Here is a 13,027-nt window from a genome sequence, read left to right on the forward strand (position 1 = left end):
TCATGCTGCGTGGCAGGCATGGGCGTACTCGTAGACAGATGGTGATGTTACGTGATGGGTTATGAGAAGAGCAAGCATACAGGAAAGTCTGACCTTGTGACTGAGAGGGTGGTTGACCTTGGGGGTCATAGGTGACATCAATATAAATTGATGGTCAAGGTCACATGGCTTATTGGTGTATTTGTTAGACTTGTGTTCTCTGAAAACAAGAGGACTACATGATTTGAATAGAATATGGGTTAGATTAGAGGACTCTCTAATGCACTATTGCATTGTTGTGTCTCGGCATACTGACATTGAAAGCACAAAATTCTTTTTCATAGACTCGACCACATAGACAATAGGTAATGTTCTAATAATCATCAAAGTACTTTGGAATTTCCCTGCGCTCTATTAATATGGGTAAATTATGCTGGATATGTGTTTGATCAAGACAAAAGAGAAATTCATGATTCATCCAAAGAGAAAAGGGATCCAGAGAATTTTTATTGAAAATGAATAATGTGCAAAAAATTAAACAATATTTATTGACAAAGAAAAAATGACATCATGCACATTTCTAAGCATCATAGCTCATTTAAAAAACAAGTGAACCCAAACTTGACATAAAATAGGACAGTATTGCCATTAACCAAATCTCTTTGTGAAGTTATTTCACCAATTCATGCATTGGCCTTAATATATGAAATGCTCAGATGAAAGCGTCCCACAATTTGGAACAATGAGTGATTCCTTCAGCAAAATATCTCCAAATTTACATAAGCATCCTTTAACATCCATCTTTGTAACATTCAGAACAAATGTCGTCTCACCCCCACAGAGCTGTTAGGAGGTCAGAGTCTAATTACAATGTCATCTTCACCACCCAACAGGTCTGCTTAACATCTACCATACAGGCTCTATTCAAACATATGAACTGCTCTCACAGCATCTCATCTGCATAAGATGATTGCCTAATGTTGCCATGACAACTAGACATCTCTGTTGGAGACTCTATGAAAGTGCTCTCTATTCTCTGGGGTTCCTCTCCTCTCATCCCCTTCTCTTCCCCTCTCCCCAGGTATCCAGAAACCTTCCACTGCATTCAAAAACCGTCGTTATACTAATGCTTGACAGGTTGCGTGTCGGTTCTGGTCCTCGTCTCATCACAGCAGTGATCAGAGACCCCTCGGAGGTCCCGACTGTGGGGCTGTGTATCCAGGGGCTCCTCAGGGGGTCATCAGAGGTCACGAGAGGAGTACTCCATCCTGGCATCTCGCCCATGGCTCAGACCAGAGCTGTAATTGGCTCCCCTTATCTCTCTGTACTCTGAGCTTACCAATGGGGGGCACATAAATGAGAGCATGTGTGTGTGTGTGCTACATTATGTCTAAGAAACAAAACCATTGAACTGACTGAATGGCTCCATATCCTTAACAAGAGTCTGCAGTATTTTGGTGTATTAAAAAGCAGGGATAGTTTGATGACACGGAAGAAAAAGGATGGAATCGGGTGCGTCACCAGCCACAAGGTTACCATAGGAACCCGTAACTAACTCTTTGCAAGGCTGAACTTTATTGTCAGAACCCTGGGATTGGTTGAATGTCACATGTTCAGAATCTCCCCCTGCCTTTCCTCTGAGCACTCAGAGCATCTGAGTATTCAGGGCAGGGCTGTAGAGGATATCACGCAACAGCACTGAGAACACGTGTTTTTAACCAATAAAATGAACGTTTAAATAAAAAGCACAACGATCAAGCACAAAAAAAGGGATGTCACGGATTTTTCCACTGAAATATATTCTGAATTAAATGACCCTCTTTTTGTATTCTAGCAGACAAATAAGACAGATCGCACCTCCTCCAGTCCACCAGCTCCATACAGCGGGCTTAAGTATATTTATACGTCATCCTGGGAAGCAAAAATGTCAACAGTTCTTTGTATTCTAGATCTAGCGTCTACTTACAGAAATGTGAGCCTAGCCTGAGTGACAGATGAGGGGGAGGGGGGCTCTAACTACTTCAGCTTCTGCTGACGGTGACCAGAGGGGAGAGGCCAGCCTCCAGGGCCTGCGCTTTCAATGTTGTGCCCATGGGGGGGGGGGGGGGGGGTCAGGGTAACCAGGGGCCAGTGAGGCCCCGCAGTCCCAAGTGTGGTTACCCCTGCAATGCACAGCCTCGCTGATGCCCTTGGTTGCTGGTACTGTTCAAGGTGAATGACAGTCGAGGATCGATGACGACGACGATGAAGATCCCGTTTCGAGGAGGGGGAAGGTGGCGGCAGGTATTACATGTTCAGTGTTTGTGACTCCCTTTGTGTTAGGACAGCTTGACGGCCATCTTCTGCTCCTTCCTCATCATCCTCTGAGCGTCCTTCTCCATCTTCTTCCTCTGCTGCTCCAGGGAACGCTTCTCCCTGTCTGCCAGCTTCTGTTGCCTAAGGAAGGGGGGGGGGGGGGTCGAGAGAGAGAGAGAGAGAGAGAGAGAGAGAGAGAGAGAGAGAGAGAGGGACACAGAATGAAAGGTTGACAGGGATAGAGCTTTCAGCGCTGCACAGTGCTGCAGGCTCTAAAACCTCCTCACTGGATTGTTCTAAACCTCAAACCTGCAGGCTCTCACTCGTCGGCTATCTGAATGTCTATCCCCGTGAATAATACAACAACCGGAAGACACATGCTGGGCCGGTATCGTAATGCAATAGTAAACAAAGCCAACGCCTACACGTCATGTCATCAAAGTCAGTGAACACACTGCCATCTGCTGGACACCCAGCGCACTACCAATCCATGTTAACCAGCAGGGTGAAGGGGGTACATGGAGCACGGTGTCCAGGTCCAGTACCTGAGGACCTCCTCAGCCTCCCAGGCTGCGTCTGACTCCTCCTCCCAGGCGCTGGGGTCCTCCTGCCAGGCGTCCATGTCCCCCAGCTCAGACTGGTGGCCCGGCGCGGGACATGAGAAGAGGACAGGAGGCAACGTCAGGACATTCACAAACCCGTTTTTTCACACTGCCGCATGAGGCAAAGTCGCCGTTCGTGGCTGTTCACGGCCTTAGCTTAGGCTCAAATGCAATGGTGTACTCAGGGATACTCAGGGATGCATACTGATTGATTATCAAATGTTGAACAGTTTCGTATCGGTTCAGACGTATCGGTTGAGGAACTTATTGACGGTGTCCTCAGCATCCAGAATGGGCCGCATTGTTCGTGATGTGGTGCTCAAGTCTAGCCTAACGTGGGGGGGGGAGGCGACGACTCACCGAGGGCTGGATGAAGGAGGTGTCCTGAGTGGCCGCCAGGCGGCTGGAGAAGCCCCCTGGACCGTCAGGAGCCAGGTAGGTCAGAGGCTCCCTCTTCTTCAGCACGATCTGGGGGAGGAAGGATCACGGAGGAAAGAGAGGGAGAGAGCGAAGTTGAAAGCGGATTGGATTTGTCCTGACTGTTGCGAAGACACTGTAAAAAGGTTATGGTTTCACACCAATTTGTGATTCTGTAAGGTCTTCGTAGAGTCACCGATTGGGCTGTTCTCTTCCGGACAACCGTTTCCGTGCGTTTACCCCGAGTTCGTGGACCACATCCGTGACGCTGACAATACCGACTAATTTACCTTTTGTGTTTTCCTGATGGTGGGGGTCATGTCTTTAAAGTAGTCTGGCTCCTCCTCCTCCTGGTCGGGTGAGGGTGGAGCTGCGTTGCCGTTCCCGCCCTCGATCTTGATGCTGGTGGGCCCATCCTCGTCCCATGAGCTCCACTCCTCTATTTCCGGCTGTACAGGGGCACGGAGGGAGGTCAAAATGTACACATCAAACCACCATCTGTCTCTGGATTATTATTGCACATCATAGTATTTAGCTTGCTGTAACTACCTGCAGTTACCATGACATACAGTACATGGCTCATATATACGTGATTCACCTGTTTGGGTACGGATGAGAAGTCCACTGTGGTAGGAAGAGTGATCTGGTCACCACTCAGCTTGCGTAACCTCCCTGACCTGCGCAGCGTGGAAGAACAAGACGTTAGTAGGAGACCGGCAAATGGACCCACGTCAAATCATTTGAAACTTACACAAAATATGAATAATCATGAGTTCTTGACTTAACACAAATCTACATGTTGAAGATAGTATATTCACATATCGTTCAAGCGGTACTAATTGGACGTAGCTGGTGATACTGAATCAGTTATTTTTATAAAAGGTCTCCTTACCTGCAAATCAGCCTCTTGAAGAATGAGAGCAGGGTAGCGAGGCATGTGCATAATTTAAACAGGCGGAACTGGGGGATAGCCATGATGATGGGTAGGACTTGATGGGAGATATTACAACATAAGCATGATCACAATTGGTAGATTATAGGCTATACAAACATGCAACTATAGTACCACTAGCATTAACTAACATTTATTAACTAACCTTCCAGTCAACTAGCTACACTTGTTTACTAGCCAGCCAGCTACTTAAATGGTCGTAGTTAATGTGTGGCAGGGCGTTAATAACTAGTTAGCTTACGTTAGCAGGCTACTGTACCTAGATTAAGGTCGGAGGTTCCATATGGTGGCTACTAGGTAAACAACCTAGATAAATAAATACTTTCCTTACAATATTGTGCTATAAATGACAAGATACTCACCGCACAGTAAATGATGAACAGCTGGATATTTAGCTTGCTAGCTAGCTAGCTACGGCAATCAGATGCACGGAAGTAAGGGATTCATTTATTTGACAAGCTAGCACTAGCTTAGCTTACACTGCAAGCTACAAATATACAGCTCCCTCATAGGTCCATATAAAACACTAAATGTGCAATGATCATAAAGATCTTATTGCAAAAACACGACTGACAGCTCATACACTGAAAATGATTTCATGATTTTGGCAACCTAAACCTGTTGTCGTTCCCTCAATGCTCCATTCCAATCATCTTTGCAATGCAATGGATGGGGAGAAGGAAGAAGCAGGCCTGCAGGAATTTCATTTCCGGTTCAAATTTTCCATCCTTTTCAAAATAAAAGGTCACAAAACAAACTTAACTTCCATTATTTGAAAGTCAAACATATAATTACCCAAAGTGGGAGGACATTGCAAAAGATAGTTAAATACATATCAAGAAGATAATAAACTATCAACATGATACACAATCAAAGACTTGGCAGAACCAATGCTGGTGCACGGTTGCTACTAAACTAATAAAAGTGTAAAAGTCTGATAATTAAATACTAAAGATGGTGCATGATCAGTCATGATGCAAACTATGAAATATGATTTAGCATTGATTGGTGTATGAACAAAAGGTATTTGTTATGTGGACCTCAAGCGTGGCACGTAGCAGTGTGAGTGGGAGTTCAAAACGAGTGTCCTTTCAGAGACGTCAAGAAAAAACAAACCAATCAACGCGCACCATACATGGAAGTGGCGATTTGAAAGTATGAAAAACAGCCACCAGTTTGGATTTTTTTGTTCGTCTGGCTACGGGATTACAAATATTTATACATAAACAAACTGACATCCAATTAAAATACAGACATATTGGGAGCTGTTTAAAATATTCCAAATAACAGGGGTAAATATTTTCAAATGTATTTTCTGTTTCCTTCGTCTACGCGTAGAATAGCAAGCTAAACATCCTAGAGTCGACACTAGCATTGTTGCTATTGCTATCAAACTAGCTAGCCAGCCGGAAAGCTTTTTTCTAACTAGGCAGCCAAGCCAATTGAAATGAAAACTAGCTACTATGATTTAGTAGTACTTTAGATCAGTTTCAGTAAAATGGTCTCGATCTTATAATTACTTGGATAGCATGGCTACAGTATCGAGCCAGCTAACTCTGTTGGTTGTGCGTTCCCTTCTGTACTGTAGACGTCTGATCGGCAATGGATGAAGAAGAACACACAGACCGAAAGCAGCAGCTTGCCATGCTCTGCCAAAAGCTCAACCAAATAAAACAACATCTAAACGAAGGTAAAAACACGATCAGATTCACATAAGATCATTCGGAAACATTGACATGTATGTAATGGACAGTATAACCGCGTATAATGTTTCTTAGGCGGTTTTTGTCGCGATCTTTGCATTGGATAAGGGCTGATTGTCATGTTTTCTGCTCTAACTCAGTCATGTTATTACTCCCAACCCACAGATGACACAGATAATATGAATAAGATAATTGGCTCAAACTCTCCTGAAACGTGCCTTTCCTATTTGGTGTTCTTGGAGAAGAAGGGAGACCCTCGTCTTATGGACGTCTACACACGAGTATTCTCCAATATGCCGCTGGCAAAGCATTGGCAGAATGAGAGCTATGCTCGAATGTTGGTTCGATTTGCAGAGCTGAAAGCGTGAGTCTGACACTACAACAATACTTTTCTACAGATGTATCACTCTGAACAATCAGATCGCATTAATAACACTATTGTACCCGGGCATGGTAAAGTTGAGTTTTGAAGGAGTATTTGTCTTTGTCATTCCTCTCAGGCTCCAGGATGTCAACGAAGCAGAGGCAAACTTCAACGTGGCCAGATCCCACTGCCAGGATTTTGCATTTGTCCACATTGCACATGCTCAGTTTGAACGTTCTCAAGGTACGAGGCCACAATAAGAGAATCATGTTGTGTTTTTCTAATGATGTTCGACACATTTTTGCGTGAGTAACAAGTGCTCTTCTCCCATCATAGGAAACACAAAGAAAAGTACTTACATTCTTCAGAGGGCAATAGAACTTGGGGCCAAACCCACAGAGTTGCTCCATGCAGCATTACATAGCCTGCAGCCAAGCAGAGCACAGCAAGAGTCTTCTGAAGACAAGGAAAACATTTCTGGTTAGTTTCCATGTACTTGCAATGACTTGTCAGTTAACGGAAGTGTGATCATAACGGCAGGCAACCGCTCAAGGATGAACTCTGATTAACGTGACATGTTGTATGTTGTGTTTCAGCAGTGGCTTATAAGAATGCGTATGATTTGGGCAAAAAGAGCTCAGAATTCCGCATAGCTTCCAGGAACTCGGACGGGACGGGCGACCTGCCTCTCTCCAGTGCCTTCTGTTCAGGGTAAGAAGAGAGGTTCCGAATGCTGTGGCTGTGGCTGTGAGCTGTAAGTTGTTACACTGAAGTCCATTCCCATGTCCCCTGACGCACCCCTCTGCTTTGTGGCTACCAGACCGGACCAGCGGAGTGGATCCTTGGAGCTCCAGGCTTCCGTATGGAGGTCGGGGTCTCTGCGAAAAGGATTCGTTGGCATGGTAACGGCTCAATTTCAACCCTTTTTATGGTTGGGGGTTCTGTCTGTGGCTGAAAAGACTGCTGGTGTTCTGAGTCTGGTGATGTAATAGGCCTGTGTCAGGTCCACTTTTAACAAGAATGCCCCCCCCCCCCCCCCCGGATTGGAACATCTGAACCATACAAGAGCTGTTGTGGTGATGTTGGCCTCACTGTCTCCCCCCCCTTCCAGCCAGGAAGAGTGCCCATAGTGCCCATCCCAGAGGTGAAGGATGATGAGGATGGAGGTTCTCAGGAGAGGCCAGTGAAAAGGGCTGATGCTTCCTTCTCCAGCAGTGTGTCAAGGTAGGAGTCGTTTTCCCAAAACGGACCTTCATGGCCTGTCGACTGCATCCACGATACAGGTACACTCATCGTACTGATCTCCAACAAGACTTCGGAGGCTAAAGCACGGAGTCTCATTTTATCTATGTGAGGCATGCACACATGGAGCATAATACAGGTTGAAGTCCGAGCAAATATTTACAAATGGGATCTTAAAATGCTGCGTCTTTTTCCAGGCAAACATCTGGGTCATCTGTGTTTACCTTATCATCAGTCAAGACTGCTGTAGAGGGAGACTTCCTCAATCTAAAGGTGGGTTTAAATTCCTCAGAGATTTCTTGGCATGACCCTTTGTCATAAGACAGCTAGATGACCTCATTTGCTTGAGAAACATCTTCTGCTATGGAGTCTGGGGGACTCATGTTTGTTGTCATCCAGCCTCGTTAATGTGTCAAATATATTTTACACATGAGTTAAAATATTTGGTCTTCCTGCAGCCGCCCACCACCAGCCCTGCGCCCCGCCCCTGGGAAGAGCTAGCCATGGTGGACTCCACCACAAACCTGCGCAGGAAAGACGCCTCCAGGCTAGAAGGTACCATACCGTCTGACACTGACAAAGCCTTATTTAGACTGCCGTTCCACTAACACCACGATCAGCTAGTTAAATGGCAAACAGGCTCGCTTCACTAAACGTATGGCACGGTAACATCGACAAGTCCAACATCGTTCCCATATTTCTTCAATGACAGCCGAGGGGCCCTCGACGGTTCAGAGCTCGTTCTTGACATCTCCTCCTTTTGTGGCAGACACCACGTACAACCTGACCCAGGCCCTGAGCTCCAACTCTCCAGAGAGCTGCAGGGGCTTCCTGCTGAGCCTGGAGCGGAGAGGGGACCCCCGCGCGGACCGCGAGCTGCTGTCCCGGCTCCGGGACTGCTACTCCAAGGTGTTCGCCAGTCTGGCGCTGGGCAAGCACAGCCGCAACGAGAGCTACGCGCGGATGCTCGTGCGCTTCGCCGAGCTCAAAGGGTGAGTGTGGCACTCTAAAAGGGGCGTGGGGGGGAGGGGGGTCCATCTCGGGTACCAATTCCATTGGATTGGATGAGAAATGTGAGGTCACAGCCACGGTTTCCGTGACGACTCGCGCCTTGTGGCAACAGCCAGGCCTGTGTTATGGAGCCTCAACCAGGTGTTGCCTCCAGTCGTCATGCAAACCTTTGACGGCGGTGTTGTTAAATGGGATCCGACTTTTATTCTGACTTCTAGTATCGACGACCCTGACGACGCCAGGGACAACTTCACTTTGGCCAGATCCATCAGCAAGAGCTTTGCCTTCGTCCACATCGCACACGCCCAGTTCGAGTTTGAACAAGGTACAGAACTTGCAGCTGCACAGCAACGTGTTATGTACACACAGGGCTGACGTGACCCCCCTACCTGCTGTCTTAACGATCATCTCAGTATCAGAACGTTGACAGTTTGAGCTGACGTCGTTCGGATGGAGGTGAAGCTCAAAAGGAGTTGTTGGTGTAATACCCTTCCTCCCTCAGGCAACGAGCATAAAGCGACGTCCATCCTGCTGAAGGCCCAGAGTCTGGCCACGCCAGCGGAGCACCTGGAGACAGCCATGAAGAACCTGAAGGCTGGGAAGAGCCAGCTGCTGCCCTCCGACGACACGGACAGACCCCCAGGTACGCCTCCCTCCTCCCCGCGGCACAGGCGAGCCAAGGAGGCTGTGGACGGTCATTTGGTGACCGTGCATGCGTTGTTGATGGGAATGGGCCCATTCGGGTGGGATTTCATTCTTTTTTTTCTCGTGACTCCTGCTTTCCCTCTTCCAGAGCCTCAGTCCCAAGGTGCGCTGGTTTCGTCGAGCTGTGCGGCAGAGAGGGAGCAGGAGGCTCCGTTCATGGGGTCCCAGGTCCAGCACAAAAACCCGGCCAGGGAGCCGGGGTGGAAGATGCCCATGCGCGTCACTTCGCTGGTCTCGCCAGAGGTCAGAGGGCGTGACTTTACTACTCTGTTTTCCATGACTGAATGGAGCCTTCCTTGGTCCCTCTGCCCTGTGACTCTAAATACACTGACACCTGTAGCTTTTAACCTCCAGCTGTGTGATTTGTGTCTGCTCCAGGAGAAGCGCACCCCTCCTGATCCCAGGCTCACACCTCGCCTGGTGGACTCCATGCCCACCCCTTCCCTGCCCCTCCCCTCCAGGCTCCATCCTCCTGCGGTCTGCCAAACACCCAACTACAAAGACCCTGCTGCAAACAGGTGGGCCTCTCAAAAGGGTGCTATGGAGAGAGGGGACAATTCAAGCTCAAATATGGACAGAACATTTTTTTAAATGGCAGAAAGGTTGACAGCGGAGACACTCTGGTAGCTTGATGCTTTGGCTAGGATCGCGCCTCACCCTCTCCTGTTTATGAATATCCTCCTGTTTTCGTCTCAGCTTTTACACTCCTATTGTGAAGAGGAACCACCCAGTCATGGCTCCTTCCTCGACGACACACCGAGCAGGCCCCGCCCAGCCGCCCTGCACCCCCCTCAACCAGGTGTCCTATACCCAGCAGACCCCTAAGGTACAGAGAACCCTGCCACCCCCAACCACCCTGTAGTGGAGGCACTACTGTCTGAGAGGGAGATTGACTGTGTGTGTGTGTGTGTGTGTCACCCAGGGTTCCTTCACACCTCTGTCCAACGAATCCATCACCATCAAAGGGCGCCAGTTCTTCATCCTAAAGATGATTGGCCGCGGCGGGTCCAGCAAGGTAGGGCTTTTAGATATCATGGAGAAGGGAGGGAATGTTCCAGGGCCGCGTCACTGGCTCGGCCCTGTCACGTGACCGCGTGCGCGTCTCCCAGGTGTACCAGGTCCTGGACCACAAGAAGCAGCTGTTTGCGGTGAAGTACGTGAACCTGGAGGAGGCCGACGCCCAGACGGTGGAGAGCTACAAGAACGAGATCGAGCACCTCAACCACCTGCAGCAGTACAGCGACCAGATCATCAAGCTGTACGATTAGTGAGTCCCATGGGGGTCGTGTCCATCAGCGGCATCTGGTGGACGGACACTGAACTTTTTTCGAAAATTGAGAATTTTTTCCTTGCCATTATGTTTTGAACTAGAAAGACAACATGTGCACTTGAGGAAAAAAAAAAAAAAGAATCAAATCTGATCATCGATATTTTCCAGGCCTCTTCTCACTGTAGTATTTGACCCAATCCAGGTGTATTTGGAGTTTGCCACCTCATGTAGCGCATTGTATGATGTTTCTGTGGTTGCAGTGAGGTGGGCTGTGTGATATTGTGACAGGGAGATGGGATGTGTGTGTAATAGTGTGTGTGTGTGTGCAGTGAGATCACCAACAGCTACATCTACATGCTGATGGAGTGTGGGAACCTTGACCTGAACACCTGGCTGAGGAACCGGAAGACTGTCAACTCCCTGGAGCGGAAGTTCTACTGGAAGAACATGCTGGAAGCCGTCCACACCATCCACAAACACGGTCAGGACTCATTAGTCTCTTCTCTCTCTTTGTACATTTCCCTCTCAACCTCTCTCTCTTTAAAAAAAAACAAAAAACCTTTTCCTTCCCTGCTCAATCACGTCGACCTGTCTTCTGTCCTTGCAGGGATCATCCACAGTGATCTGAAGCCTGCCAACTTTGTGATTGTCAACGCCTCGCTGAAGCTGATCGACTTTGGCATCGCTAACAGCATCCAGCCTGATGTCACCAGCATCATGAAGGACTCACAGGTGAGGCCCTGGCTCTCTTGTTCCGGGGTGGTATCAATACAGACCCAGGATGTAGCTTGTCGTGATCAATGAGGAAGAGCCGCAAAGGTTTTCAGGGTCGTCTTATCAATAAGTATGTTGTAGGGGAGAAAGATGAAATGATTATGCCACAAGCTTATTTTCTGGAGTTTTGGACTCCAGAGGGGAGTCGTGAGCTGAAACCATCTGTCCATGTACAGGTGGGAACATTAAACTACATGCCTCCTGAAGCCATCAAAGACACATCCTCCAAGTCAGGAAAAGCCAGCTCTAAGGTGGGCCTTCCACACTGTCAATGAAACAATACCATCCAACCATTCCAACCCAAACCAAATGTATTAGTACCGGCATAACCGTGTGTGTGTGTGTGTGTGTGTGTCCAGATCAGCACCAAAGGAGATGTGTGGTCACTGGGCTGTATCCTCTACTGTATGACATACGGAAAGACGCCTTTCCAGAGCATCACCAATCAGATCACCAAGCTGCAAGCCATCATAGACCCCTCCCACCACATCGAGTTCCCTGACATTGCCGAGATGGACCTGCTGGACGTGCTGAAGGTAAGCTCTCCTGGTTGGCTGGTTGGCTGGCTGGTTTGCTGGCCTCCTCTCCTGCAGGCTGGCCAGAACATCTGATCTGTGACGATTTCATCCGAACAGCTGTGATTTGTCTCTTCAGAGGTGCCTGGTCAGGAACCCTAGAGAGAGGATTTCTATCTCAGAGCTTCTGGAACATTCTTACCTGCAGATTCAGCCATCATCTGAGCCAGGTAGGGCGAGGCAGCACACACACTTCGCGATTGCTTGGTCAGACAAAAATATGCATGTATATTTGTGTGTTCATTTTATTGTAATTAGTGATGTATTGTCTCTGTGCCAGCTGCCCCACCCAATAACCATGACCTGAAGAAGATCCTTAATGACCTTGCTGCTCTCCAGTCTCCCAGCAGCATCGTCAGGGCTGCCAGTGTAAGCGCGCTGCTGTAGAATACAAGTGCAATAGTTACACACCAAACTGTGAAACATTCCCTTGTTCTGTTCTAAACCCTCTCTGCTCCTCTCCTCTCTTCCCCTTTGCTCTTCTTCTCTGCTCTCGACAGAACCTGGCGAAGATGTGCAACAGTGGCAGGAGGCTGGATGTAGCAGACTGTGTGAGGTCATCCAGCCAACCCTCCTGGAAGATGTGAAGACGATGTGGATGATATTAGCCTGACTTAGCTTATACCTGTGAGAGTCTGGCATGTGGACTGGCCTGCTGTGCAATAACGTACTGAACTGTAGGTGACACTCCCCTGGCTCTGAGTCTTTCCCCCAACCCTCAGCCAGGGCAGCTCAACACAGGCTCCAGCCGTAGCCTCAACCCCGTCTCCTGGCTCTCTTATTTTAGCCTCACCGTGCCCTCTGCTCTCAGCTGTACATACCGTCACTGATCTTTTGTTGATCTGTTCTATGTTATGCCACATGGTTTTGAAGCGCAGGTCTTCTTAGTTACATCTTAAACGAGAAGAAGAATACGTTTTTTAACCACTTTTCTGCAGTGTCCCATTTTTTGACATTATTAACAACCACAGCCATCTTTATTTTAATTCATGTCGTTTGGTATTTAGACGTTTATATATTTTTTGTACTATAGGTCCTCTGCTAAATGCAATAACTTACAGACTCGGCAAATAAACGTTCTGTAAAATTGTCAGTGTTCTAGTTTTTAAAGGGAATCAAATTATTCCTGTATTGATAA

At 47.9% G+C, this 13,027-nt stretch overlaps 2 protein-coding genes across 3 annotated transcripts; one reads left to right on the forward strand and one right to left on the reverse strand.

The window, feature by feature from the left end:
• Positions 1 to 466: 466 nt before the first annotated feature.
• Positions 467 to 4,926, reverse strand: ebag9 (estrogen receptor binding site associated antigen 9). The gene is made up of 7 exons (XM_084707171.1): positions 4,608 to 4,926; positions 4,186 to 4,282; positions 3,892 to 3,970; positions 3,584 to 3,742; positions 3,237 to 3,344; positions 2,820 to 2,911; positions 467 to 2,415 (listed from the first exon to the last, which is right to left on the reverse strand). The coding sequence occupies exons 2-7, from the start codon at positions 4,266 to 4,268 to the stop codon at positions 2,298 to 2,300; spliced, it is 639 nt and encodes a 212-aa protein (XP_084563297.1). The 5' UTR covers positions 4,269 to 4,282; positions 4,608 to 4,926; the 3' UTR covers positions 467 to 2,297.
• A 455-nt stretch (positions 4,927 to 5,381) lies between these two features.
• ttk (ttk protein kinase) lies at positions 5,382 to 12,978 on the forward strand. Of its 2 annotated transcripts, none has more exons than XM_084707183.1 (25): positions 5,382 to 5,537; positions 5,834 to 5,935; positions 6,114 to 6,312; positions 6,449 to 6,555; positions 6,649 to 6,792; positions 6,909 to 7,023; positions 7,133 to 7,214; positions 7,424 to 7,536; positions 7,752 to 7,827; positions 8,013 to 8,109; positions 8,324 to 8,546; positions 8,784 to 8,890; positions 9,068 to 9,208; positions 9,359 to 9,513; positions 9,649 to 9,788; positions 9,967 to 10,096; positions 10,193 to 10,285; positions 10,380 to 10,537; positions 10,870 to 11,021; positions 11,148 to 11,272; positions 11,491 to 11,565; positions 11,674 to 11,850; positions 11,969 to 12,059; positions 12,170 to 12,258; positions 12,390 to 12,978. In XM_084707183.1, the coding sequence occupies exons 2-25, from the start codon at positions 5,848 to 5,850 to the stop codon at positions 12,474 to 12,476; spliced, it is 2,964 nt and encodes a 987-aa protein (XP_084563309.1). In that variant the 5' UTR covers positions 5,382 to 5,537; positions 5,834 to 5,847; the 3' UTR covers positions 12,477 to 12,978. The 2 variants fall into 2 exon arrangements, with proteins under 2 accessions (XP_084563309.1, XP_084563317.1); XM_084707191.1 differs by having other exon boundaries at positions 6,912 to 7,023.
• Positions 12,979 to 13,027: the final 49 nt, after the last annotated feature.

The sequence above is a fragment of the Hypomesus nipponensis genome, chromosome 2 (genome assembly GCF_054491055.1).
Source record: "Hypomesus nipponensis isolate SF chromosome 2, ASM5449105v1, whole genome shotgun sequence".
Classification (NCBI taxonomy): domain Eukaryota; kingdom Metazoa; phylum Chordata; class Actinopteri; order Osmeriformes; family Osmeridae; genus Hypomesus; species Hypomesus nipponensis.

Excerpts from the sequence above, each read along its gene's own strand:
- ebag9 (XM_084707171.1), bottom strand. The coding sequence starts at position 4,268 with ATGGCTATCCCCCAGTTCCGCCTGTTTAAATTATGCACATGCCTCGCT. Across the intron at positions 3,345-3,583 it reads CCATCAGGAAAACACAAAAG|ATCGTGCTGAAGAAGAGGGA; the intron begins GTAAATTAGTCG and ends TTCCTCCCCCAG. Across the intron at positions 2,912-3,236 it reads CCTCCTTCATCCAGCCCTCG|TCTGAGCTGGGGGACATGGA; the intron begins GTGAGTCGTCGC and ends CCGGGCCACCAG.
- ttk (XM_084707183.1), top strand. The coding sequence starts at position 5,848 with ATGGATGAAGAAGAACACACAGACCGAAAGCAGCAGCTTGCCATGCTC. Across the intron at positions 7,537-7,751 it reads TTCTCCAGCAGTGTGTCAAG|GCAAACATCTGGGTCATCTG; the intron begins GTAGGAGTCGTT and ends GTCTTTTTCCAG. Across the intron at positions 9,789-9,966 it reads AAAGACCCTGCTGCAAACAG|CTTTTACACTCCTATTGTGA; the intron begins GTGGGCCTCTCA and ends TTTTCGTCTCAG.